The sequence below is a fragment of the Sander lucioperca genome, chromosome 8, assembly GCF_008315115.2.
Source record: "Sander lucioperca isolate FBNREF2018 chromosome 8, SLUC_FBN_1.2, whole genome shotgun sequence".
Lineage (NCBI taxonomy): Eukaryota > Metazoa > Chordata > Actinopteri > Perciformes > Percidae > Sander > Sander lucioperca.
The window spans coordinates 8,783,604-8,810,428 of record NC_050180.1 but is presented as its reverse complement, the minus strand read 5'-3'; the positions used below and the strand labels follow the sequence as shown (position 1 = coordinate 8,810,428).

General features: G+C 42.4%; 1 protein-coding gene across 5 annotated transcripts in view; it reads right to left on the bottom strand.

Annotated features, from left to right (window-relative positions):
- hdac4 (histone deacetylase 4) overlaps positions 1-26,825 on the bottom strand; it is a 136,753-nt gene that overhangs the window by 31,508 nt on the left and 78,420 nt on the right. For 4 of the 5 annotated variants that reach the window (XM_036004143.1, XM_036004144.1, XM_036004146.1 and 1 more), the window contains 15 exons: positions 26,184-26,402; positions 25,497-25,642; positions 24,529-24,700; positions 22,006-22,126; positions 19,894-20,012; positions 13,275-13,403; positions 12,775-12,881; positions 12,167-12,286; positions 11,689-11,902; positions 11,008-11,219; positions 5,923-6,180; positions 4,190-4,376; positions 3,610-3,743; positions 2,817-2,919; positions 802-848 (listed from right to left, as the gene is read on the bottom strand). In XM_036004143.1, coding sequence (XP_035860036.1) covers positions 802-848; positions 2,817-2,919; positions 3,610-3,743; positions 4,190-4,376; positions 5,923-6,180; positions 11,008-11,219; positions 11,689-11,902; positions 12,167-12,286; positions 12,775-12,881; positions 13,275-13,403; positions 19,894-20,012; positions 22,006-22,126; positions 24,529-24,700; positions 25,497-25,642; positions 26,184-26,402 — 2,288 coding nt within the window. The remainder of the gene's footprint in view (positions 1-801; positions 849-2,816; positions 2,920-3,609; positions 3,744-4,189; positions 4,377-5,922; positions 6,181-11,007; positions 11,220-11,688; positions 11,903-12,166; positions 12,287-12,774; positions 12,882-13,274; positions 13,404-19,893; positions 20,013-22,005; positions 22,127-24,528; positions 24,701-25,496; positions 25,643-26,183; positions 26,403-26,825) is intronic. The other variant, XM_031291491.2, reaches the window with a different exon arrangement.

Here is a 26,825-nt window from a genome sequence, read left to right as displayed (position 1 = left end):
ACACACACACACACACACACACACACACACACACACACACACACACACACAGGTGTGAGACTGTTCTAACATATCCATTTCAAAAGACAGCACTTCCAACTCTGAGCAGCCTTAGCACATAAACATCCCCAAACACACTGCTATGCACACAAACAAAAACATACCCCCCAACCAAAGCAGTGCACACACACAAACACACACACACACACACACACACACACACACACACACACACACACACACACACACACACACACACACACACACACACACACAGCTCGTATGCTGAAAACATCTGGTTATAATTACAAACACAGCGGAAAGGCAAGTAACAGCTTTTGTTGCCTCTGGACCTTGAGGGGCGTTTGTGTGTGTGTGTGTGTGTGTGTGTGTGTGTGTGTGTGTGTGTGTGTGTGTGTGTGTGTGTGTGTGTGTGTGTGTGTGTACGTGTTTTTTTGGTGGAACAAGAACAAATGGGATCATTATTGAGGCAGGGGGCAGAGAGAGAGTGGGCGAAGGGGAACAGTTATTATACTGCTATTTGATGATGATAAAACTCTGCTTATTTGTTTCATTACAAAGTCCGATGGAGCAGTGCCAGTTGGGTATTGATTAGATTAGCACAATGTTGTAAAAACCTAACAGTCTATTACAACAATTTTCCACTGAATGAACCAGCGTGACTAACACTGGCAATTTCCATGTTTTATCAGGCACACAAATTACCAATACTTAATCACCTAGTGAATATTTGTAAAATGACTCAAGCACGACTTTATGAAACAATAATAAGTGACTTACCCCGATGCCTCCACATGGTAGCCTCACAAACATGGGACTCACTGAACCTGAGGCAGAAAGACAGACATTGATAATTAGAAAGAGTAATAAAGAAATAAAGTAAGAGAGAGGGAGAGAGAGAGAAAGGTTACCAGGTGAGGAGGTAACTTTCTGGACTCGTAGGCACAAATGGGTGCATGACCCCTGAAACTGAGCATTTGACTTTCTGACCTAATCTTACAGCATGAGTATACAGGGGCATGCTTTAATTGGACAAGGTGAAGGGAAAAAAAAGGATCTCATTGCCCTGCTAATTAAACCCTCTCCCTCTTCAGGAGGAATCAAGATTTTAGGCGAGAAGGAGACAGATTTTGTCCGAGAAAATGGAAATGAGTGAACTTCAGTTTTCTGACAAGTCAGAAGCACTATTTTGAACATTTATACTTGCTGGTATGTCTGTGTCGTTCTAGAGCATCTCTTTAAGAGAATAGCAGACCCGGCATGTGTGTATGCGTGGGGAGTGTGTGGTAGAGCGAGTTACGGGGATCGCGGTTTCTAGCGGTGGAGACGGAGAAACAAAAAAAAAGTGTCTCCCCTTTGCTTTCTGACCACGGTCGGAAATCTGTAGCAGGAAAAGCTAACCCTCTCCTTGATTTCATGTTGTTTACGGAGAAGAAGAACCCGGAAATGAGTAGGGTGAAATGCGACGCTACCTAACCACGGCCAAGCGAACCAATCACGGCTGTTGCGGTCTGCGTCGCCGCGACGTATAGTTCCATTTTTTTAAATTTGCGTAGGGTACGGCATAGGGTCCGAATCTACGTGTACCTACGTACGTACCTACGGCGTAGATTTAAAACCGAACCATAAATCAGAATGTAATCTAACTGACTGCTTATCCTGCTTTTCGAGAAATGTTTCAATGTAAAAACTTAACTGTCTGAATTTTCAAAACATTAAACTAATCTCAATCCAGCGTTGACAAGTGGACTAATGTGAAGTTTCATGAGTACAACAGCAGACCTCTGAAGCTCAATGTGCTGAGCGTAGTACTCACATTACCAAGTTTGGGATCCAAGTCTCCACCCGCTAATGTGTTAAAAAAACATGTGCTCAACAGTGTCAAGAAAAACACAAGAAAGAAACAACCACTAACCACATATTATTTAATACAGTGTATATGAATAGTTTAATACCTCACTATTTGCAAGCTTTCTTGGTTTATAACAGCTTGCATTTTGACTTTCTACTTCTCCATTTCCATTTCTTTGTGTGTGCAAACCCACGTGTATGCTGAACCTTACACAGGATTATCTGGTAATTCTCCTGTGTAAACAATAATAATAAGGGGAATTTATGTCTCCACTGGAATGAAAGCTAAGATGACCACTGGGGTTTGCCCCTTAGCTTCCCCCCCCCCCCCCCCCCCCACACACACACACACACACAGCCTTGGCTACACCTGCACTTTAAGCCACAAAGGCCACATAAGTGACAAAGCAGCCTGTGCAACTTCCAGTTAACAAGCTTCAGCAGTTCCTCACCTTATCGTAACACCTCCAGGACTTTATTAGATTGGACCTTTTGTTATGACACGGTTTAAGCATTAAAGCAGATTCTTTTCACAGATGCTGCATATCCATGGCATTCAAAAGAAAGACTTAGTCTGAGATTTAGTCTGCTCAAATTGACAAACCTAACACCTTAATGTTGCATGTATGCATGTAAAGTAATATGTACTGTGCGCTTTCTGCTTTGAACTGCACCTGTGCACTGAATCGTTGGTCCATTGTGGTTGTAAGCGGTTTGTAAAGTACTGTGAAACAATTAAGTAATACTATTTATCTCAACACTCATTAATTTTTAGCGTTAATGCTTGCACATTTTAGCAGACTAGTTAAGATTAAACTGGTAGACAACAGCATGGCTGGCAGTCAGATTATCTAGAAATCTATACTGTAGCAGCTACATCAGCTCAAATTTGAGTTTGCTTGTGAATCTGTGTGCTATTATCGATGTGTTATGGTTTGTCTTACAGTCTAATTTCTGCCGCAGTGGGTTGGTTCCGTACAGCAGGACGTGGGCTTCAGAGTGGACCGTCTGCAACTCCTCCAGTGAGGCCTTCCTACCGCGGATACACTGGTCACAGAGGAGGACAGAGAAGAAGACGGCAATAGAAACAGATGACAGACAAAGAGAGGCAAATTATGCATTTGGTTTAAACTCTGCGCTCACTGTCCAAAGAGTGTCACATTGTCAAGTTTAGGATACCCCGTCCTGCACTTAAGAAGTAATGCAGGCTCAATGGTGTCTGTATTTGTAAGTGAGAATTTAGGAGATGAAACTGGTTCATTTTGAAGCCATAATCCCAGAATGCCCACTTTTATTTTTAAAGCCAAGTGTCAAGAGAAAATGTCTATATACTGCCTCCTTCTGGTCAAAATAACAACCTGCAATTCAAAGTTTAACAAGCAGATTAATTACACTATTAACCTTTGAATCTTTGTCAAAAGAATTTTATTTTGAAGATTTTTTTAACAGAGAAAATAACAGTACACAACAGGTGTACACATAGGAGAAGAGGAAAAAAAACACCACTGACATGTTAATAACATGGTTCTTCGTGCCGTGTAAAGAGGTCTTAATACGGTATTTGTAATGTTGCATAATGTATAAAATCCAGAATAGAAGAATACAGAATCACACTTGCTGTAGCTTCAGGAAAGGACAATTCAAGTCTATTGTTTTATAAATGTTGTATGTTGTATCTATGTAACTCTGTGTCTCACAGTGTTGCCTCTATTGGGCCAAGTTTAAGTGTGGTCTTACCTCGCAGTGCGCCCTGAGGCCTGTTTCCTGTAGTCGGGACCAGATACTCTGAATGCGGCCAGCGTGCTCTGGATGACTGGTGGTGTTGCCACACATACACTGGTGCTTCTGCATCAAAGAGTCATACACTAGTCCTGGAAAACACACACACACACACACACACACACACACACACACACACATCACACAGACAGTTTCAGATTAACTGTATATCTCTGACAACAAGAGCAGGAACAGTTGTTGCAACACGATTTCTATAATCACACTGTAAGCCTTATAATGCAATATTCTATTGGACCTGCTTCTTCATAAACAAACGGTCAGATGAGATGATTCGGTACAGTAAATTACACTTGTTGTGGTATACATTGTCAGGGGGCTCAGAATACGTAGCAACAGCCTTGTGCATATACACAGCCACTGTAATGTATGTTTGCTCATCATGCTGTGTGGTTCCAGGAAAATGGTTTCCTCTAACCTGCAATCAGCAGGATTAAAGTGTGTTTCTAGATTGTTGTTTGCCACTCTACTTTATGATATATCTGTGTAAGACCCATATCATTATTATCTTTCAACAGACCTGTAGTAAATCGAGGCTTGGCAGGGGGCTCCTGTACTACCATTGGGAAGGAGGCGGAGGCTGGAGATGACTGAGCCCTGGAGAGGGGGCGGTGTCCAGCAAAGCTTATTGATAACCCGGCTGCTTCCATGGAGGCTTGGTAGTTCCTCAGCTGGTGGATCCGCTGCTGCTCTAACATCAGAGCCTGCTGCTCACAAACACACACAAACACACAGGTACTGTATGACCGCTGGACTGTAATATCTTTCTTTTGCCAGAAGATGGCACTAGATACTTGCAAATGCCAAGCTACTGTAATCCACAATAAAGGCTGCATTCTTTAGAGTTGAAATTATGTTACACAGTGAAAAACGGGTTTTCTGTTCTGTACAGTGTTCACATGACAACACCACAAAAATACGGTAGCAATGCAAGGAAATCTGTCTGATATCTAATTGACAGGTTATTAACTTAGAGGTCTTAGGATACCTTTCATGTGAGCATTCAGTTGAAAGGACTATACTTAAACCTGACTTTTGACAAGGAGAATGGACACTATTCATCTAAAACCACTTGATTATCAACTTGATCTCACACACTAATGATTATTCTCCTCATACAATTATAAAAGGGAGCAGCCTAGATCAAACAATGATCTTATAATACACAGAAATAATGAGCCACCAAACTGCCTTCAGAACATGTACTTACTAAATATTTCCTTAGAATGTGTGTCATGTAAGTGCTTGGGAACTTCACCCAAGCATTCATGTACCTGAGTTAAAAATCGGACATTTTCACTAAAAAGAGTCTCACCAAGCAATCCTGTTGGGCGTGTCTGCTCACATTGGGCGCCATGGCGACAGTGAAAGGAGTGCCTGATTGAATTTGGCTGAGCGGACAGCAGGGATGGGCTAGACAGATGAGGACATGGTGTCCTGACTGTGTATGAGCGTGTGTATGGATGTGCGTGTGTGTGTGTGTGTGCGTGTGTGTGTGTGTGTGTGTGTGTGTGTGTAATACGGAGATAGAGAATATATTTCCATGGACAAAGAATGCAAAACTGCAGACTCTGTGAGGGTTTCTGTGTGTGGGAGAACAGAATGAATTTTGAAAGCATGAGAATGTTATTGTGGAGTTGTGCTAGGGAGTAGCGTGGAGGAGGTACACAAGCCGTAAGCCATTCATAAAAAAACCACACTACTCTGCATTAGTGGAACAAGAGTGGTGTGTGTAAGTACGTTCTACGTGACTAAAAACTTAAAATATTCCAGAGAGTGGGCTGGAGAGACAGTCAGGAAGGAAGGCAGATTGAATGTAGAGTGTAATGTTTCAGTCCCTACTAGCTCCATCTGTCACTGCTGTCAGATACTGTAGCTCTCATCCATTTTCCCAACATTTACTCAACCAGTGAAAAAGATTCCTCCATAATAACTAGTTCTAGTCACTTTGAACCTGAATGCATACACATGATGAGATGGTGTTACTGAGATGGGATTTGATGCATGCAAGAATGAAATTTGCAAGCAGATCAGTTTAATCTTCCTTATTTTTATTTTTAGATCTGAAAAGCAAATTGAACTTGTGGTTTTCTGTATTTTAACTGACTCTAGTTTCACACCCAGTCAGTCTCAAATTTCCATCATTCACTCTTTATCTCACTGTCCCTCAGTCACTTTTCCCTCCTGCGTCGCCTTCTTTCCCACCCCCACCTGCACCCGTCCTTCACCTCCTCCCCACCCCCGCCTCCTCACCTGTCGGAACAGGAACTCCTGCTCAACATCTCTCTCCTCCTGCTCTTGGGGGTCTGGGGGCTCCTGCTTGATGACCAGCCCTCGCAGAGGCCCGGTCTCCTGTGTGGATGGAGAGGACGAGGACGAGGAGGAGAGGGAGAGCCCCTGGTGCTCCCTAAGTTCCTCTTCCGTCTCCTCTGGGTGACTCTGGTGCTGCCTGCCTGGCCCTGAGGTGCTGGAGCTCGCTGCGGAGACCTGATCACCGGGCTTGGACATGATCTAGAAGACAAACAGACAGTTCAGGGGAGAGGTTTTACAAAGTATTGCTATGATTGGGGGCCTGATTTCCACTGAGTCATGCATAGGGTTGCAAAGGAAAATTACAGAACATTTGGTTTTAATTTAATTTAGGAAGTTAAGCTTAGGAATTTTAAAATAAACAAAATCATGGAACATTTGCATACACACAGTTGCCAATTATTTGGTAAATCCAGCTAAAACGGATGCAGTCAAATACAACAGCCCTGTAATAAATCCAATAAAATGTTTTAGAGGAGGAATCATGAGAAAAGATTCAATACAGTCAGGGACATCCAGTGGTGGAAGTGCTCAGACCTTTTACTTGGGTAAAAGTAACAACACTGCAGTGTAGTGTCTGTAAGTAAGTCCTGCATTGAAAATCTTAAGTTAAAGTATGCAAGTACCAAGTAAAGTAAAAGTACTAATGCAGAACGGAATTATATCACTGGATTATAATTATTGATGCATACTTCCGGGTAGCTTAACCTATAACAATACATCATAATGTATTAGTGAATTTGTACTTTGCATTTATAACTTAAATCTGCAAAGTAACCGAAGTTGTCAAATAAATATAGTGAAGTAAATAGTACAATATTGGCTTCTAAAATGCAGTGCAGTGGAAGTATTAAGTAAAATGAAATGGAAATACTCAAGTACAAGTACCTCAAATTTGTACTTAAGTACAGTACTTGAGTAAATGTACGTATTTACATTCCACCACTAGGGACAGCAATGTACTGTATGATGCCATACAACCTGCACCGCCTTAACAAGTGTTGGTCCACTGAAGATGTTTTTCATTCCAACAATAGCTGACTGACCAGTTTGAGTACATAACAACAATGTAAAAGACCTTAAGTTGAACCAGACAAAAGCTAACATTAGCCAGGCACTTGTACTTTCTGTACACAGAGATAAACCGGACATGTACTCTGAATAGGTTATTTATTTATTTAAAGATCTCCATGTCAAATATTTGAAACGTATTTACACATAGTTAACTTAACTATGCCTGGGCCTGCACAAGAGTAGAAAACTGAGCAAAGGACATGAGGGAGAGAGAGAGAGAGAGAGAGAGAGAGAGAGAGAGAGAGAGAGAGAGAGAGAGGGGAAGAATTATAGAGGAGCGATTGTAAGAATCTTGTTGTGGCAGCTGTCCCCCGTCCCTGTCGTCAAAGACCTCAACCTTGATGTGTAGGTCATGATTGGAGTGGACCCACTGTTTGTGCATGGAACACACACACACACACACACACACACACACACACACACACACACACACACACACGGCTGGCATAATGCCTAGGGAACAGTCCATTGACGTCAGAGAGCAGGCTCTTGCCTCATCCCAGTCCCTCTTCTCCAAAAAAAACTCAAAACACTGATTCTCGCTCTTCCTTTCTCTCTTATTTTGCTATCTTTCTCTCCCTCCAACCCTGCTAAAACTTAAAGAGAGGAAATAGCTGCTGAGATAGGAACCATAAGGCAGGCTCTACATAAGCCTGTTGAATCAGTTAGAAGAGAGTGACAGAGATAGCAGAACCACATCCATCTATGCATCCACATACTGTTGGAGAAATGAGTGTGTTCATCGAGTGGCAACAAAGGATAAAGACACTTGTTTGGATCAGTTATCGGTACATGGGTAGAGCCATCGTGCACCCATTTTTTCAGTGACACTTGACACTAGTTGACTCTTGTCACCATCTGTTTTTCTCACACACTTTCACAACAATATTATGACAGTGAGTATACCCCAGTATTGCCTTAGCTGCCTCAGGTAATTAAAGGTAAGCAGCAGGCTCGGTTTGGAACTATTTCAAGATTCTTTCATTCCTTTCCTTGCTGCCAACATGACTGTTAAAGCCAACATTTTAGTTAGCAGGAAGGGCCCCTTTTCATTGCTGACTTGACTAAAAAATGTGAACGAGGAAGGATGATTCATGTTTTACAAAGTGGAGGACGTCCAATGGTGAACAGGGTCGATCAATGAAACTAAACATAGGTACCATACCAGTGATACATTTTTAAAGATAGTTTGTGATACTGAACTCATACATATGGTAAGTATCAAATGTAATGGCAGCCATGATGGTCATTATCTCTATAATAGCACTGCAATTCCTCTTGTTAAATGGAAAGTATATTGTTTTTCAGAAACTGACTTTAAAATGCAGCAATCAATAGTATTTCTCGGGGGTACTTCTACATTTTTCCATTGTGCTATGTTGTTTGAGAGGCAGTAAAGAGACGAAACAAAGTCAATGACTAGCTGGGGGCATGTTATTTATTTACATGAAATTGTGTAAGAATGGGACTACTGGGTATAAAACTCCAATGGCTGTGGAACTGTACAATCAAATTAGAAAGAAACACGATGCATTTACAAATTTCTAACGGGTGGCCAGGTTGGTTCAGTGGGTAGAGCAGGCGCACATATACTGAGAGGCTTGTGCCTCGTTGCAGAGGTCCAGGGTTCGAGTCCGACCTGTGACGATTCCCTGCATGTCTTCCCCCTCTCTCTCCCCTTTTTCACCTAGCTGTCCTATCAATTAAAGGCAGAAAAGCCCCAAAAATAATCTTAAAAAAGCCAGAGCAGCCATATGTTGGAGAGCTGAATTTGGGGAAAAAAATGGAAAAGTATTTAGGTATCTGTAGCTGTCACTGTCAGATTCTCTTGCTGATTTTACCGTAACTGCACCCATAAATAGCAAAATTAATTGGAGTTGGTTACGGTGCCAATACTTTGACTGTGCATCATCGGTGCCACTATTACACAACTTACTCGCTCAAGTTTATTCTTGCCTAATCATAGATTTATGCTTTTTTATTAAGGAATACAAAAGTTTGGATTAATGCTGGCAAACCCCCAGAATGGAACAGGTTACACTGACAAACTCAGAGAGTATCTGCTGCATCAGCTCTGGCTAACACTTCTTCAGGTGATATTTGGAGTATGAGGTCCATGACAGGTTACAACAGTCTGAAATAGGGCAGATCATTTGAGCTAATTGACCTTTTCAAGCTATGCCGAAAGCCGATGGCCCCAGTTAACAGGATGGTGGTTATTCCACCATCCTCTCTGTCTCTCCACAGCTTGTCAATGAAGTCAACTGAACACTTGCAACATGTGAAAAGCTGTCTGGTGACTTTAAATTAAAGAGTGAACAGTGTGATAAAAGGTAATGATTCCAACCTCTGCATTAAGGTAAATGCTTCGTGCCTAAATGCAGTGGAATTATAGAAAAAGGATTAGGTAAGATGGTACACTTCGGACAGGTTGTCAGTCTATCACAGGACTGACACTGTATAGACAAACATACAGTATTCACACTTAAAGGCAATCTGGGCGGAAACTATGCTAACACTGGGGGAACACGCAAACTCTACACAGAGAGGCCTCAGCTGGTCGGCAGGTCCAAACCTATCACCTTCTTCCTGTGAGGCAAATGGGCTACCCACTGAGCCACCACAATGCCAGCCAGCTTTTTTTTTATGGAAATTTAACTTAACACAACAGTATGGACACACTCAAAAGCAATCAGGAAGCAAACATATATTTCTTAAGCCAATATTACATGTTTGGAGATGTCTGCATTAGTTACTGTAGATTTGTACTGTGCACTGATGTATCAACTGGTTATTAACCAACCGGAATGCCTGCCGTAAATGTCTGAATTAACATGGAGTCAACATTGAATGGTCTGTGATTTGGTACACTAAATTAGGGAAGAAATCCTGTTCTACATATGCACAATGAATTTAAAGCATGGGGCCAGAACATGCCCACAATAATTACAGGTACCCGTTTATGATTTCTCATATCTTTCTGAATGATTAACAATCTTCAGTGCATTCTAACTGACAGATGGGGTGTTTTAAGAAAACAACCACACCTAAAACAGTAAAAAAATGTATAACGTTGTTGTCATTATATGGTATATAAAAGTAATCGTTCAAATACAGTTTCTATTTTTTAATAAGCAATGCAAACTCATTAGTCACAATTCTCCTTTTAATTAATTACACCTAAGATGGACTTAATTAGCATGAGTCATAACAGCCCGTTGTCTTGAAGAAGAGGGAGTCTCCAACAACACAAGATAATGGGGCTTAATCCTACAGGAATTTCTGCATGCATGCACACACACACACACACACACACACACACACACACACACACACACACAGTATAGATTCACACACAAACAACCATCTCCCTCTCCACAATGACCTTATAGTGCTGCAAATCCCCTCATCACCTTGTGCTCTCTCACACAACACACACACACACACACACACACACACACACACACACACACGATGATGCACTGAGCCACACTTCCTGTGTGGCCGTATATGGAGGCAGCTTCCTCTAGACCACAGTTGCCAGGGTGACAGGGAGAAGTAAGGGATACACGAACACAGACAAGAAAAGAAAGACTTGCTAGAAGACTTGCTGATTGCAGGCTGATTCATCCTGCTCTTGGAGCAAAAACAGGATTCACAGACATTAACCAAATCAGTGTTGTGTAGATGGACAAATACACACACACACACACACACACAATCTTAAACACACATGCACATACATCAAGCTGGCTGCTCTACCACAACTGTTCAAATGTTGCCTAAGATACCATTCTTGACACATGCACACATGGATGTATGGTACCAACGCATGACCAGACACACACACACACACACACACACACACACACACACACACACACACACACACACACACACACACACACACACACACACACACACACACACACACACACACACACACACAGCTACCTTGTTGATTATGTGCTGCTGCTGTTGGAACTGTTGTTTGTGTTTTTCCAGGAACTGCTGGTGTTGCTGCTGCACCACCAGCTGCTGCAGGGCTTGGGCCTGTCCACATTGCTGCTGAGGCAGAGGGGCAGACTGGGTTCTTCCAAGGGGGCGGTGGCCACGCGCAAGTTTAGAGACAGAGGGTGATGGTAGTGGGAGGCCAGCCAGACCAACTGTGGTAAACACAGAGTGGTAACAGGAGAATATTATTAGCATTTTTTAATAAGCTGGGTCTTACTTCTGTAGTTTGACCATCAGTCCTATTGCATTGCAATCATCAATCATTGCAATGATTACAAAAATGAGTCCAAGGTCATTAAAAAAAGAAACAATTCTCCTTTAAGAGGAGACAGAGACAAGGCACAGGTGACATAACATCTAAGAGCAGAACTATTTAGCTTAAAAACACCTAGTGGTAAATACTTATTTACAATATTTACACACAAAAATGAAAAACAACCATTTGCTGCAAATTACTGATCTAAAAAGTTAAACAGTAATATAAAAAAGTGAGCCAAAATGATACTGTCAGTCATATACTGTAATAATAATAATAATAATAATAAGAAGAAGAAGAAGAAGAAGACACTAGCTGCTGATTGCTAAAAAGTAAAGAAAATAAATGTTGCAGTGATTACTGACCCATTGGATTGTGGCTCTGCTCCAGCAGTACCATGTGTTGGAGAAGGGGGTTGTGACCAGCCGTTCCTCCTCCGGCCCCCTCCCTGTCCAGAGCTGAAGATGCCAAGTAGGAGGGCAGGTGGGACGTGGGCAGGAATGGAGGGGTCAGAGGAATGCCTTGCTGTAACGCAGGCAACGCCAGACGACTCTCACCATCTTGGTGTCCTGACACCAGCTACAACGAGAGAGAGATTGGGACACAAGGAGGGAGAAGGAAAAAAGGGGCAGACACAGAGAGAGGCAGATGGACGGAGACAAAGATGGGTCAAATGAGACAGAATGGAAGTGAGATGAAGAAATAGAATCAGACGTACTGATGTACGGCACCTTCTTGCCAAAAATAACTGACGAGAGCTGTTTTGAAAACTAAATATTCTCTGGTGAAATAAGTAATGCTGTATTATATCTCACACATATACTGTGCAAAGACTGTACTCACAGTGCTAGCAGGGCCTGTGGCTGGCAGTCCCAGGGTGATGTTGGGCAGAGAAGGGGAGGTGTAGAGAGAGAGCTGGCTAACTGAACCTTCCCTTGCAGCCAACCTCTGAAGCAGGGAGACCTGAACACACACAACCATGTATTACAGTAAATACAGAGTATAGACACAAAGTACATACATACAATACATTACGTTGCCTCTATTTCACACACACAAACATGCACACTCACAGAGCTTGAGCCCTCCATTAAGGTTAAGACCTGCAGGGGAAATTCCATTTTTTCCACTCTGTTATTACACACATTACAAATACACACACATGTCCAGGATCTATACATGCACTAATGGAGAAATGTCAGAGTGAGGGGGCTTTGAGCAGTTGGGGGTTCGGTTCACCTTTGCAGTGCCCAGGAGGTGAACTGGCACCTCTCCAGCTACCAGTCCACACTCTGTACACTCCGAACGGGGACTTGAACCGGTGACCCTGCGGTTTACGGACTGAGCTACTGCCACCCCCAAAAGAGATAGACATTGCCAATCTCCTCCTGGAGTCCTCTGGTCACCTGTCTGCCCCATGCACATAAAACACCAAAAGTCATGTAGGTTACCTCTCCTGGGCCGCTGGAGATAGTGACCCCATTCTCACTTAGGATGTTACTAGAGCTGTTGTTGGGGGAGCTGGGTCCTGAGCCTGGTGCACTGTTGCATGCAGACTCTAGAACACACACAACACAGAAATTAGATGTTTCAAACATGCTGGTCTGAAATGCTGAGCTTTCTGTGATTAAATATGACTCTGTTATACATTGTCCTTGTGTTGTTATAGTCCTTCCGGGGTATGTTCATATTATAGTATGGATTAGACTTTTTTTTTTTTTTTCATATCCAAAACTTCACTAAAATGAATGATGATAGTATGTAACTTTATTTATATAAAACAATAAGCCATCAAACACCACCTTGCTAGGCAAAATCCAGTCATTGATGTTTGATATGATTTAGAATGTGAATGTTTTAATCTCTTTTACTCGTCTATCAAAGTAGTGGGACGATTCTTTACAATTTTATCATGAAACAACAGAAGAAATCCAGCAACAAGAGTGCTCACCAGCCAAGTCGAGGGAACGCTTCTTGGCAGTAGTGATGGGACCATCTTTCCTTCGGAGCAGAGGGCTGCTGCGGCGCTCTGTCACCTTCTGCTTTAGCCGGGAACGAAGCTTCAGGTTGGGCTCAGAGGCTGGCAAGACACAGAGAGGAACAGGGACATGATGGAAGGTTTACTCAAAAGGTGGAGAAGTTACACTCCAGAGTAAGACAGAACTTAAAAGTAATTGAGAACTTCTTTAATATATGAAAGTCAATTGAAAAAAATGTCAATACTGTATGTGTTTTTGTCACCAAGTGTGGCTTATCCCATCTCATTTAACAAATGTGTGGCAGACAACTAAGTGGATAGAGTAAAGCAGGCAGGGTTAAGCATTTGATTTCTAACTGGGCCACTAATTATAAAAATATGAATTTGTTACACCCCAAATTAGCCCCGTAAATGTGAAAAGTACCGATTCTGTCTAAATTGTCTCTTCGGCACTCAGCTTTGTGGTGGATTGCTGGGGACATACAAGTGGGAGCTTGTTCAGGGTCCTGTAGTGGAGCTAATGAGCTCATCCCTATAGACCACACGGTATGTGTTGACCGACAGATTGTGGAGCGGAGGTTAACCACCATCGTCTGACAATGGGAAGCGCTGCAACATGAGGGGAGGCAGCCAACTGGCAGCTTCCTCATGACCCAACACTTAATGATGCTGCAACCACGCTCTGACAGTGAACACCAATTGTTTCCAGTTCAGTTCAGTTCAATTTTTATTTATTTAAAAACAACCATAGTTGACCAAAGTGCTTAACAAGCTCCAAAAATCAAAGAGATAATATACACAAACAATACATAATATACAATACAAAATAACCAACAGTAGAAAAAAAGTTCAAGGTATCAAAGCTCAACTTGAATTGAAGGCCAATGAATAATAGTGGGTCTTAAGCAAGGACTTGAACGTTTCAATGGTCTGAGCTGTTCTGTTTCCAGACACTTTCAATTACAGAAAACTGTCATTGTCATCATGTTTGTATGCTGATGGGTATGTGTGTGTGCCTTGCTCCATGAATATTTTTTGGGGCTCTGCCTCCTGTTCTGAAGTTGCTTTGAAGCTGTATTGGCGAGTGCAACATGATGGCAGGACAGAGAAGAGGCAAGCTTTCAGTATATTCTGGGAATATTGTCTTGTCAGGGATAGGACCTGACCTTTTCTGGACAATCTTGCTTTGGTGTCTCACTGCCAGACTACCACAGACATGGGCAGCTTTATTCCCTCCTCCACTGGCTTCATTCCGTTCAATTAGTTGAAGCTGGACAGTTGACCAACCGTTGACCCAATGCTCGTCCCACAGCCTTGTATCAAACAGACCATGCTAAGTTCATTAGCCTCAGAGAAGGAGCCAGGACTTTTTTGTACAGTCAAGTGGAAGCAATTGATTCTTCTTTGTGTACTGTAGCAATTTATTCTTAGAAGACTCATTCACGTTCATTACAAACCCTTTTGGCACTTGCTTCCTGTAGCCTTGAACGCTTTTCAAGGTAGGATGAAGCTTCACAAAGTTTAATGTACTTCAATGAGGTACCAGCACTCAATATACCTCCTGGTTGGTGAGGATAAGATGACCTATTGTGAATTTATAAGTTTAAAGTACTTTTTCAAATGCACTTTCAATTTTAAGGGGAACATGCCACTGAACTTATCAAACTCAATTATTTAAAAAAGAGCTTCTTCTAAGTGGAGGGCAGTCTTCCAAAGTCCTTGTTAAGAGGGATGGAGTGGATCAGGATAAAATGCTATGCATTAGCTGAACTGAACACAGTAGGAGAAGGCAAGACTACGAGGGTGCATTCAAGTTAAATTTTAGTCTATTGCACAGGGAATTGTAGTAGTCTGACATTTTGACATTATCACAATTATTGCCGTATATATGTTACAAAAGACATTTGGTGTTAGTTTAACTAATGCAGGCACATAATGTGAATGTTGCCATTTGCTGATGAAGTTTGTCATAATTGTGCACCCAAGCATTCAACATTATTTGTAAGTCCATTTGATTCTAAAAGTGCTTTGAACGTCCCCTAATAATAACAACCCTGCCATTGGGTTAACGATGCGAGTAGTAAATGAGCCATGATGGTGCTGAAAATTCACCTGAAATTAGATGACATCCTTACTACTTACTATTATTCGAGTCAGACCCATGATGTTGGAGTTGCCACCATCAAAAGTGGAAACACTTATCTCTGGCTATGCACGAGCTAAATCATAAACAACTATTTGTTTTGCTTACAAATGTTTCCCAGGTGTGACAGGAAACAATATTAGTCTCCACTGGGCTGCAAAGGTGACACAAACTATGATCAATCTGGTGGGCAGCCAGGGGAGGAAAGACAAGGCGCACAAAGATGATGGACTAGAGGAGGGGGAGGGGTGGTCAAGGTTGTGTTTGTGCATCCTGAGTCATTAAGAAATGGACAGGTAAAAGGAGGAGTGGAGAAAGAGAGAGAGAAAGTGAGAGAGAAGGGATAAATGGAAGATTAGAGGGAGGACAGTAAAGGAGAAAGAGAAGGAGGGTGAAGTAAGTGTGTTTGCTGGGCACTGGTCGCCACGGGGTGTTCACCTCAGGACGCAGTGACTTTGAAGGGTGTTACTGCCGACTTGGCAAAAGCACACCAGTGTGCACACGTGAGAACACACTCGCTGCAGAGGGCCCAGACTGGTTTTACTGCTGATGCTAGCATTTTACTGTAGCCCTTTCTCCCTCCTTCACCACCACCCATCCGCTCCTCTCTCTCCGTCCCTCTAAATTCCCACTTTCCCCTGGCATAACTCCCTCTCCCCTTCATTGTCGAGCCTCCCTCCCTAGTTTTTTTTTGTTCTACACAAAACTGCACATTAGAGGCAACCGTTGGCGAATGTGTACGTGCCGCCTCGTTACAGCATACTTCACTGTCCTACTTTCCAACGTTGACGGCCCAGAAAACGGCATTTCTAAACTGTAAAAACAGCATTTAAAAACTTCCTGCCACATTCTGACTAATAGAACTTCACATCCTCTCGTCAGGTACCAACAATGCATATCTTCTTCTGTGGGGACACGTATTGCTATGGTAGAAAATTACCTGGGCCGCTACAACCCACAGTCCTGGCATTATAAAGGTAACTTTAAAAAACAGATTTCCACACTAGCCATTGGTGGTCATTGGCCAAATTGGCTTTTGAGGCAAGGAAGTCGCTGAATTCCATGTACCATTGTATATTCACTTTATATGTCACTGTATGTCTTATATGCCTAAAAATACCAAACGACACGTGGCCTCAAATCTCTCATCTCAAAAGAGAAATTGCTGTGTTGTGGTTTCTCTAATTGGCTTTTCCTCTATGTGTTATCTCCTATTACACAATGCTGCTCAAGACAAAAAAAAACACTTTACTCTCACACATTAAAACTGTACAAATCCCAGTAAAGTACCTATCTCCACCCATCTAATGACATATCAATACCAGATTAAACGTCTCTATAAGTGGTGCTTAATATTTCAATAGAGGGTGGAGGAGGAAACTGGATCTCTGATACAAAACATATTGATCAGATGCTCATCTGTTTTGACAGATGGGAGTCCCGAGCTTCATGCCGGGGGAAGCTGTGCGCTTCTTCCAAGGAAGGGCAGAAAGGGAGGAAGATGTATTGAAATCAATAGAGTAGTTTGCTGAAACTCATCAGCTGGAGCTTCCCAGAAATATCATACGTTGATGATACATTAGATATATAGGGTTAGAGGGACAGACTGTAGACAGACAGACAGACAGATACTGGAGATGAATAGGAAGATTTGTTTGTAAATCTATTTTAGCCAAATTAAAGTGTAGACAATGTGGTGGGTGTTGTGCTAAGAATTAATGTTTCATTCTTACCTTTTCTCAAAATACATATGTCTTCCGATAGTTACAAACAATGAGGCCTTCACATTGAGGTGGCACGAGATTGTTAAAATCAGTGGTATCCATTATTGGTTATTGTGACACCCAAGTGGTAAACAGCAAAATAGTGTGAAGTTCAAAACCAATGGGTTTGAGGTTAGATGCATAAAATACCAGGCTTTTACCTATGAGTTTGCTTTAGTTATATACCTGGAAGTGGATACAGTCCACAAACAAGTCCAACAATCAGTGGGGATTCAAGTGGAAGGAGGATGATTGAGTGTTGGAGGAGAACAACATGGAAGTTATCTCCAATGGCATCAGAGGAGATGGGTTTAGTCTTGGTCAGTAGGTTCAAGGCAACATCCACACTACTACGTTATCACTTTTATTAAGGCGTTTAGAAACAAAAACCATCTTCGTCCACACAAGCGTTTAGGCTCAATATCAGAAATGATCTCTGCCAATATTAACACATCTGACAACGCATATCACATGACCTTTCGCATACTTAAAAGGTAGGATGGAAGGGAGACAACCGTCGTAACAGCGAATATGCCCCAGTAAAAAGGGTAATCACTTATTTTCACACCATCCATAAGTAACACAATGACAGAATGTATGACTATTTTGATCATGGGTTTCATACACTTTCTAAAAAAATCCTATTAAGATGCGGGACCCTGGCACAAAATCTTATCAAAAGGTTTTGGGAACCACTCGACTAGTTCACTCACCGTACTCTGCGCTGAATAGGAGTGTCACAATGTAAAGCAAATTAAATAAAGAATATGGAAGGGTGGGCATCCTGCAGGGTTTAAATGTTCAGTGTGATATGGGAATGTGTGTGTGTGTGTGTGTGTGTGTGTGTGTGTGTGTGTGTGTAAGGGTGAAAGGGTGAGGGACAAAGGGAGTCAGCATGACAAGTCTGCATCTGTCATGAAGGCCTAACAGACTTCCTGCCACAGCATTCAAAGTGGCCCTCTGTGTTCTCCATTATCACAGAGCCTCTCAGACTTGGACAATGAGCCCCTGTTGTAATATACTGTACGCCTGGCCCTCGCTTCTTAACCTACATTTATAATTTACACGCATGCATTACAAAAAAAAAATGGGTCACCACAGGCAAAAACGTCATGTGTGACAGCTCCGGTCGTCAGAGCGGAGCACAACTGTGGTGACCCCTGTCACTCACTTCCTCTTGAACACAGTTCATCTCTGTCTGCCCATCTAATCTGATCTGCAGTATGTCTGCTCACTGTTGACACAACAGTTTCTCAACAGCAGTGTGTGTGTGTGTGTGTGTGTGTGTGTGTGTGTGTGTGTGCACATGTCAGTATTCCCTATCTGCCCCTCCTCACATCTGACTCAAAGAGACAAAGAACTCTGCTTTCAACTCCATTTCTCCTGAAATGTTCTCCATATATGCACCGTGATATGTTGGGCTATAGTGCCTGTTGCACTTTGTGTCAGTATGAACTGTGAAACTGTAAATTGTGAATATTTCTCAGCACCATTCACCCCCCCAAAAAATCCCTGAATTACATTTGAGTGTCGCTGAAAGTTGAAACCTGCTGTCTGAGGTCATATGCCAGGATTTAAATCATTCCTGCCTCCAGCTCACAGCAGGTGGCCAGGAGTGCAAAGTACACAGAGCTGGGCCTCCAGCTGTGAAAGCAGGCAGCAATACTGCCAAAGCAGCTGCAGACACTAAGTGAACAATAACAGCCTGGCCATACTTGACTTGGACAGAAGGATGGAGAAATCAAAAATGCAGGAACTGGTGCTTTGTATGTTCTTCCTAGGACACTTCAGAGTAGTCAAGGGCTGTTTTGTTAAACAGTATGATCTATGACGTCTGTGAAGGAGTGTGCCTGAATGAGTTAGTAAATGTCTAAAACAGGAGAATAGCCAACCCGCTTTTAAAAAGAAATCTTTTTTTTTTACCAAAAGTTCTACACCTGATGATGACGCAAAAGGCTGAATAGAAGTAGGAAAGTCATTTTCAGGCTCAAATCCTCGAATATTTCCACATTCATTTACCGTAAGACCTTGAAAGCAGGAAAACGTTAAGTTTAAAGATAATTTAGGATCATTTTTTGGCTGAAACTAGTAACTTCCTGGAGTCCGCTTCTTGCCTGACTGGTGCTGGAAAAGACATAGTCAGCTTAGCTCAGGTTAGTGAGCTTTAGACGGGCTGGGAGGATGATTTTGTTACCTTTGGACAGAGCCAGGCTGAATGTTTTCTCCTGCTTCCAATCTTTATGCTAAGCTAAGATGACCGGCTGCTGCCTCCAGCTACATGTTTACCACAAGAGTGGTCTAAATCTTTCATCTAACGCAAATAAGCATATTTCCCAAAATGTTGATCTATTCCTTTAACACAATTTTTACTGGTTTTAAGGTTCTTAAATATATAATTTAGATTTGCACTCTCCACCCACCCAGCCTCGTTTGCACTAGAATGGTTCAAAAGACCTCATTAAATAACTTTAGATGTATTTTTTGATACTAGGGGCTCCTTTTAATCCTCCAGTGGCTGACTCCTGGTTCATGTGCCTGACTTTGAAACCCAATAAGCCATTTCAATTGCTAATGCAGGGAAAAGGAAGTGACATGCAGTGGGTGGCTGGTTTTAAGAGGTGGAGAAATATGGATGTCAGAAAGTAACAATACCCCAGAAAAAAAAAATCTTGACACCATTCTGTACCTGTTTTGCGGAGGGGGAAGTCGTCTTTCGAGTCGTATGTGCCCAGCATTGGGTGGGTGTACGCTGACAAAGCTGTTTGGGGAGGAGAGCTCTGGTCCAAAGAGCTGTGCTGGGTTTTTCTACAAAAAAAGAAAAATATATATTAAAATACATCAGTATTTATGTATGCTTGTCAGGTTTGCTGAAACCTACTGTACCTTACCTGACCTTCCATAGACATAATCACACACACTCACACAAAAGGTGTAGTGACAATGACAGCATCCATCTCCCTCCCCAAGGCCAACACTTCAAAAGATGCAGCAGCACTGACAACAATGTCAATAGAATGGAGAAAGAGACAGCAGAGAGAAGGGACTGAACGCTTGTCTTTTTCCCAATAAAGGCGCTGACACGCCAACCCGATAATCAGCCATCGGACAGTCTGGCGAGGTCGGTGACTCGAGTCTGTTCAGTGTGTTCCGTGCTGTCGTCCGTCCGAGGGGCCGTCGGCCTTCATTTTGGCCGACCTGACTTGCTGGGTCGGAGGGCGGGCAGTCGGACTCAATGACCAATCTGATTGGTGGAGTGCTAGCCCTTGACTAGCGAATCAGTGCACTTATGTTATTGTGACGAACAGCCTCTCAAAATCCGGGAGCAGCCAGACCCATGTGACGCATTCGTCCAATCAGCTGTCGGTTTTCATTTTTTTTGGGCGACAATACAGATTAGCGCCGCCTGCTGTTATGGAGACGTATTACGTCTCGTGCACGCGCAGAACGTACGCACAAGTCGGCGTCGCTTCGGTGTGTGTTTCAAGGCACTTTTTTGACCAACTCGGGGAGGCAGTCAGTCCGACTGCCTTTCCTCCTGACGGTCGGCTGTCGGGTTGGTGTGTCAGGGCCCTAAGACAGCAAAGAGGCTGAGGCCTAGTTTCCTACTGAAAGGCGGGTGAGGTAAGAGATGCAGGATGAGAGAAGGGATGAGGTTTAAAGAGGGAAACATCTATAGAAGAACTGAGGAGAAAGCAAACAGGTAGGACACTAAATGAAATAGGAGAAATGTTGATGTGGGTGACAGTGATGGAACATTTTCCTCACTGATGGCACCCTCTTTGGATTGTTCTATCATCTCCTGCCGTGGCAGAAATGCTTGACTGCTTAAAGCCTTTTCAAATATTTAAAGCGCAGGAGAGGTGCCATTGTCTTTTCTTTTAGCCCACTTCAAACACACGCGCACACGAACACACCTCAAAGAGAGCCAGCTGTCAATCACTGACTACAAACATCGACAGAACAAAGCCTCGTTCTTTCCAACGTTTCTCTGTATAGCCAAGGCAACTGGCGAGGACTCTCAGAGACGCTACAGTTGATGTGTGTAACTTCGTACACGCGCAGGGACAGACACACAACAGAGTTTGCCATGTTTGCAAAGCCACGGTGATGAGGGACTTTTATGTCGCTCATGATTGTGGCTTTTATGTTTGATATTTGTTTTCAGTTTTGCTGTTTGTTTTAGGTAAGATAAGAATAGGCAACAACTACAAGGTTTATACAAATACACAAAAACAATACAGGCTGATATTTAATAGCTCGGAAATCAAGGCTTCATGTGTGATGAATTATTATTATTTTTTTTTTATCCTTATTCTTTGAAACCAGAAAATCATAAAGTAGCATTTAAAGGTGTCTAAAAGGTCATTATGATAGAGCAGAAAGAACAGGATCTTGTCCTTCATTTGTTTTCCAATGTAGCTTTTCTGCAAGATTTTACAGGAGTGTATTTTAAAAACTAACTTCATGATTTGTTGTTCAGACTTTCTAAAGCAAGACATGCATTTTTTTATTTGACAATGATGCAAGCTATAGAAATGATGCACATTTATAATTACAGGCAGTTGGGTGACACGATGAGTGACAATGAGATGCATATTGAGCACAAAAAAGCTCTGCTCTCATTCTGCATGTGTATTTATCACATATCAAATTAAATGTATTTTACAAAAGATATGTAAATTGTAGTTCTCTCCTGGCATGACTTGAACATGGACTCATTATCGCATACGTTCTTCATTCACAACCATTCACATCCCAATCCATGAGTGGTTCTGCAGTGGTGGGCTGTGACACTCACCCATACCAAAAGCGTGGGTCGCTGGGCAGACAGTGGTTTAGGTTTCGCTGAGCCAGGGCTTTCTTCTTGTTCAGGACAAACTCCTGAAGTCGCATCTTAACCTCTGTACTGGCGACTGCACCTGACAGAGACAGAGAGATACAGAGAGACACAGGGAGCTCAGTATCCAAAGGTTTGTGCACTTTCTACTTATCGCCTCATACGAAAAAAACACTTCTTTCAGTATTGCAATTCTGTAGACTAACATTACGATTTTAACAACATCCATTCATACTTAGGCAGATAATAGTTTTGTAACTACATGCAGAGCGGCATCAGAGTTTTCCCTAAAATTCCACAGAGACAGACAGCAGTGCTCTGTAACTCGCCTTGAAGACGCACGTCATGAGTAACATTCGGCTCCTGGTCTCTCTTCAATTACCACTCTCATTTCACAGCTACAAACCAACTGTCCAGGGAGGGAAGACGTGGATGAGTGAGAGGGGAAAGAGAGACCAAGAGAAAAAATAAGAATGCAGTGAGGAGAGCAATAAAGGGGGCGGTTATGAGAATACCGGAAAAAACAGGGGAGGTGTTTTTCTAAGAATGTGACAGTGGGAGTGATAACAGGTTATGTGTCAAGCTTGGGAGAGAAAGTGGTAAATACAGTATGTGAACGTGACAACAGATAATATACAGTATGCTCTCTAAATCACGGTGCAGCTGGAAGTGCTGACATCGCAATACGTGCACTTTGCCACTGAAGGAAATTGGCTTTTATGAGACTGCCTTCTATGCAATTTATTGCAGTACTTAACAAAGCTTCCTCTGTTTACAACCCAATGCTCTTTCCACAGACGTCAAACTGTAGGCTCACTTTGCCTAGCAGAGAACGATTGAGGAAAAGGACTTAACTGGCAGAAAATCATGATTCCAAATGTGGGTCCACCATATTGAAATGCATTTGTGCAGGAAAAAAAAACCCACATCGCAGCATTTTACAGCCATACAGTACTAACAAAAACCATAATTAAGAGCGAGTCGTTTTCTCCTCATTAGCAGCCGTTTCCAAATCAGGCCTTTTACAACATTTAAACTAGGCGTGGTTCATGTAAATGTGCACACCAGCATGATGAAAGGAAGCAGCACATTTTTAGAGCCCTTCAAGTCCTGTGTTAAGTAGATACAAACACAAAGTAACATATTCAGTAAGGCAAGTTTATTTAAATAGAACTTTTCAACAACAAGGCAATCCAAAGTGCTTTACATAGTGACTCAAGACCTTAATGTCTTTTACGGTCAATTACAGGAACAAGAAAAGCAATTGGCTTGACACAGGTCAAAGAACAGCCACACACATTACCTCCTGCCAGAAAAAAAAATGCTTTTTTGAATTGTGTCACAGCTCATTTGAGTATTAATACCAGGTCAGCTTTCTTCGTTAGTCTAGGTGAGAGCACTTTGCAGCGGGATCAGCATGACTCCTGACAGTAAAGGTACCATCAGTGCTCTCACATCCGAATGATAAATATCAAAGAATGACTTTGGTTTCATAGGTTTGGCTATTAGTTCTATCGCTCATGATAGCTTTTACACACCAAATGAATTGCTAAGTAACGTGACAACATTGTTAAAAAGGACTCATTGGAAAAAATTTAAGTAGAGGATCAGAACAGAAATCCCCAGGATATTCAAAGTTATTTGGAAGAGAAAACAAAAAAGGAACTGTAAAATGAGTAATCCGCATGTCCATTGTAAGCATCCATCGCAGATTTTTTAGATCTACTGTACGTCCTAATCCATCTATGATTTTCTCTTTTTTACTATAGTTCTAGCACGTTTTTGATTTTATCGCTGAATAAAGCGGTTTAGATAAACTTGCTAAAGTCTGACAACTTGTGTTTCTGACTTTGTTGTAGAAATGTCGTCGTGTTCCCGGGTCTCAGCAAGTAGTTTGGGGAGTACCATGTTATCATAAAAGATGCAATGATGCCCAATGCAACAGAGTGGAAATGAACAAGACTATCCTTTAAAAAGAAACAACAAATGAATGAATGACGTCAGGGTACAGTGAATTGCCTGGTTTAACTTTATTGCTGTCATTTTGTTCCTCAAACAGAATGACACTAGGAAAAGAGAAAAAATTATAAAAACGAAGGCATGTGCAACTTGAATGTCTTGCTCCTCTTCTTGTGATATTCCCTGTGGTAAATGGGCAAGGTCAGGCTGTTCTGACTGCTGGGACAATAAGGACAGGTAGGGGATGGAGGGGCCAAGTCTCTCTGACACCTGCTGTCATAATATGACACAGTGCTTCAGCACAGTTCCAACAGATGTGGGCAGCATTCAGAAGATGGAAAGTCAATGTATGATAGGTCAAACATGACGTTATTTGGTGTTTTATTCTGTCAAATTACTCTAAGTATACTAATGCTCCTCAGACCAACTTGCTTCATCTTCATCACTTCATAGTAATTGTTTTTAGATGCCTTGTATATGTACTGTATAATGAAGGCATCACGCTCGCTAGCAGCTGCTACTTACTCTCCTGTCCCCTCTCCTTGTTTTTGAGCTGTAGGAGTTTGTGTTCCCGCTGCTGCTTCTCTATCTCCTGCTCATGACGCTGCTGCTCCATCTTCCTCTGGTGCTCCAACAGCTCCTGCTGGTGCTTGAGCGCCAGTAAGTCCTGTTGGTGCTGGTGGAGAGAGAGACAAGACTGTACAGTAGAAGGAAGAAAGTACAAGGAGACAAAGAAGATGGGTGAAGGACACTACACAGGATACACGCAAAAACGTGTCGCCACTGAGAAGACACTGTTTTGACACAAGTGTAGCCACGGCCTACTGTAAAGAATCAATGTTTTGAAAGCTAGCTATTCTATGACAGGACATCACCAAGCCGAGTCCAATACACCAAATGCTTACCAGACGATATGGAGAAAATGAAATATCACAATATTTTTGACCAAATACATCGATATTGCGACAATATTGTAGGGTTGACTATTGGTGCTTTCACAGAATATTTACACATTTAGATTTTAGATAAGTAATCATCAGTAATGTGGATATAATAACTAAGTGTCTAAGTGTCATATCTAACGAATGTCATATTGCGATATTACGATATCCAAAAATTAAGACAATATCTAGCCTTATATATCGATACCGATATAATATCGATATATTGCCCAGCCCTACTGGAGAATACACATCAGAGTTATTTTCATACCCGACTGATCGTCCTCATTGGCTGACTTTGGGCACGTGGCAACACCAGGGAGGCTTTTTAGCAAAGTGAGTCGCATGCAAAATTCACAAAGGTTTATTGGGGCCAAGGTTCCTATGGGGATGACTAAGCAACGAAAATACTGCCACTAGATCAGATTACACTCGCATCCCTTAAGTGTACACGTGCACATGCTTCCTCCTGTCCTTCACAAGGTGCATTTCTCATGAGTACAGTCCTACAGTCGCTGTATCTGAGGAAGGACTCCCTCCTCGTCCACTCACCTTGACATGTTCCTGCAGCTGGACTTCATGTTGTCGCGACAGCTGTTCGTGCTGCCTTTGGAACTCGGCGATCAGGAGCTGTCTCTGGAGCTGCTGCTTGTGTTTGAGAGTTACCAGCTCCTGCTGCAGCTGCTGCTCCGGGGGGTCTGTAGGAGATGGTCAAGACATTAGAGCGTTTGGAGGCAGGGGCGTGTTTGTATTAACTATCCAGGATGCGACTTTTAACCACAAGACGGACCAGACCTTCATATCGGCTGTTGGTAACCCTCCAAAGTTATTAGGCTGCATTTTGGTGAGGGAAAAACTGGCATGGCCATTTTCAAAGGGGTCCCTCTGTCACCTCAAGATATCTGAAGTACTCACTGACTGTAGAGTCTGTAGAGCTGCACTTTATTGTGTGTTCATGTTAAATAAATAAAATAAAGTGCATTAATGTAACTAAATGTAAACTTTGATTCTTTTAAGAACGCACAAGGTTAGAGGGAACTGTGTACAATTGTAGAATCTATTTCATATCCAAGCTAAATTGGTATTGTAACTGAAGTGTTCCCTAACCTAATTGACATTGAATTGAAAATAAAATTGAATCGGGAATGAAATCGATTGGGGACCTTGTGAATTGGAATCAAATTGATCCCGGAAAATCATTGCCGACACCCAGCCCTGCCAGAGACCATGCCCACTTACTGATGACTGTCCCGCGGCCTGGCTCGGAGGACGTGGGGCAAGCTGTGGAGACGGGCGGTGTAGGGTGGGGTTGGGGAGCCAGGCCGAAGGAGGGCTGCGGGTGGTGGTGGTGGTGGTGGTGGTGGTGGTGGGGGTGGTCCACTACGCGTAGGTCCATGGGAAGGATGGCTGTGGTGGCGGGGGGCACCTGCATGGGCAGTGCTGCCGTGCTCACATCCACTGGAGGAGGAGAGAGAGAAGATGGAAGAGTGGAGGATAAGGATGGAGTTTGATTAGAACACGCAGCAATAAAGGGCTTGCAATGCAAATATCTAGAGTCTAAACAAAGCTGCAAATCACAGGCTAAAAATTAACCATAAAAAGAACACACACACACACACATTCTCCAATCTTTTTATATAAACTAAAAAAATAAAAAAACACGTACAAAGATTCCCAGAAAGATATGTGCAGCATGTCTGCTTTCCACAATTTGTCTGTGCCGTGACGATTTTGACCCCAACAGCAGATTTGTCTCTGAGGGTTGTGACTTGGCAGGAAAATTTTTTTTGAATTTTTACTACAGCTAAAAGCCCAGTCTTCTAGGGGAGTTATTAAAGAAAATTCATGTCATTTTCATCTTAGAATATCAGTTTATAGTAC